Source organism: Mus caroli, chromosome 9 (genome assembly GCF_900094665.2).
Source record: "Mus caroli chromosome 9, CAROLI_EIJ_v1.1, whole genome shotgun sequence".
Lineage (NCBI taxonomy): Eukaryota > Metazoa > Chordata > Mammalia > Rodentia > Muridae > Mus > Mus caroli.
In genome coordinates, this window is record NC_034578.1 from 3,246,860 (window position 1) to 3,248,754 (window position 1,895).

The window sequence follows — 1,895 nt, forward strand, 5'->3', positions numbered from 1 at the left end:
GAGGAGGAGGAGGAGGAGGAGGAGGAGGAGGAGGTAGAAGTAGATAGCAATCGTGAAAGTGAAAAGCTCAATAAAGAAAAAAAAACCTGGCAAGAATCACAGAGTCAAAATCTAACCAGCTTCTAGGAAAGAAAGTCAGTAACTGAAGACAAAATTGAGAAACTATTAGACACTATTACATTAGACAAAAAAGATCAATTGTTTCAACAAGGAAACTACACAAGAATGCAATGTATACAAGAGATAAAAACCAAGAGAAAACCTACCCAATGACAAGGAAGGAGGAGAACCCCTAAGTCTCAGGGAAGGCCTAGACATCCATGTATGGAAAAGCAATTAGGACCCTAAATAGACATGACAACCTACTGAGAAGATCATCTCCTCCCCTTTGTTTCTGTATAAGTGGGGTGAAAGACATGGATTTTATTACTTTCTAAAGTGGTCCAGTTACTTAGTGAGAGGAGTGTTGATTGCTTTTTTTTTTGATGGATATGTTCTGGTATTTCACTAGAGTCATCTTTCTCTTGGCCTCACTATTCATACCAAGCTCCTCATAAGCATTTAGCTATAGCCCTCATCGACATGAAGGCACCACTTGCCTGCCTGCAGGTTTGGGCACAGGCACACTCACAACCCATCTGGCTTGAAACCAAGTAGATGCCCTGATTTTAGTTTAAGTTGCTAGGAAACAACTTTGAGCTTAGAGGGTCAAAGATTAGGTCTGGTAGGTTACCAACATGTTATAGAAAACTTGTTCCAGAGTGAAATAAAAATGGATTTTATTACATATGTTTTAAAGAGATGGCCATAGAAGAGATTGTAGGCTGAGATCCTAGCCAATTATAAACTTGCATCAAGCTGATTTAATACTTTCAACCAAGACATTCTATCTACATAGCTTTCACAGCTCAACTTGAGTTTTCTGTTAACTACAGGATCCCTGGTAACACATTTCACAAAAGGAGATCAGACAAAATGATAGCCCTATGATTGGCTTACCTTCTGGTTTAATAAAGCACTTGCCAGCTTTTGTACTTCTGAACTCAGTAAAGTGGTTCCCCTGATGACTTTGCTGAGGGCAGCAAGCGACTGATGAACACTTTGTACCAAGCGGATGGCATTGAACTGCTCAAGAATGATGAACGATAATATTGGAGATCCTTGTCGATCATTAGGTGGTGATACTTTTTGATGAATTAGGTTTGAATTCTAGAAGAATAAGGTCATGTTACAGTTAATAAGGACAAAGTCAATGACACACCAAAGTATATAAAAGGTCAAAAATCACCCATAAGTTCATTTTTCTGAATACTGTATTTTATGAATGGAAGAACCGAGTCTACAAATATAGATTTCTGGACTTTACCAGTTTTAGAGGTATGTGAGGTGGGAACAGAATAGCAAAACAGGATTCACCAAGGACCAATAGTCAGTGTATGAGGAAGGCATAGAGAAAGGGAACCTTGTAAAGTAGGTTGTCAAAGCAACCTACTGCCGCAGACTATCCCCTTTTTTTGGGTCTCCTATCTGCACTGAATGGGTCTCTGGTTGCAGGTGGACAAGGAGTCAGCAAATGACAAACAGAAGCCACACACGAGATTGTGTAGAATCTGAAGGTAATTTGTCAAATCGAGCATCAACCTTTTTATACGAAGAAAATAGGGAAGTTGGGTGACACACCGGAAAGGTACAAAGAGATTATTGGATTCTTTTTTTTTTTTTTTAATTTTTTTTCTTTAAAATTTTATTTAGTTTTTTCAGCATACATTAATATATGTAATAATATATATAATATTATATATTATTAATTATATATAATAATAAGTTCCATTAGGATGTTTATTTCTTGCAGGGGTGAAGGATATAAAGTTTTTTTTTTTTAATATTTTTTATTA

At 36.8% G+C, this 1,895-nt stretch overlaps 1 protein-coding gene across 3 annotated transcripts in view; it reads right to left on the reverse strand.

Moving 5' to 3' along the window:
- Dync2h1 (dynein cytoplasmic 2 heavy chain 1) overlaps positions 1–1,895 on the reverse strand; it is a 238,380-nt gene that overhangs the window by 30,778 nt on the left and 205,707 nt on the right. For all 3 annotated transcript variants that reach the window (XM_021171442.2, XM_029481794.1, XM_029481793.1), the window contains one exon: positions 1,000–1,209. In XM_021171442.2, coding sequence (XP_021027101.1) covers positions 1,000–1,209 — 210 coding nt within the window. The remainder of the gene's footprint in view (positions 1–999; positions 1,210–1,895) is intronic.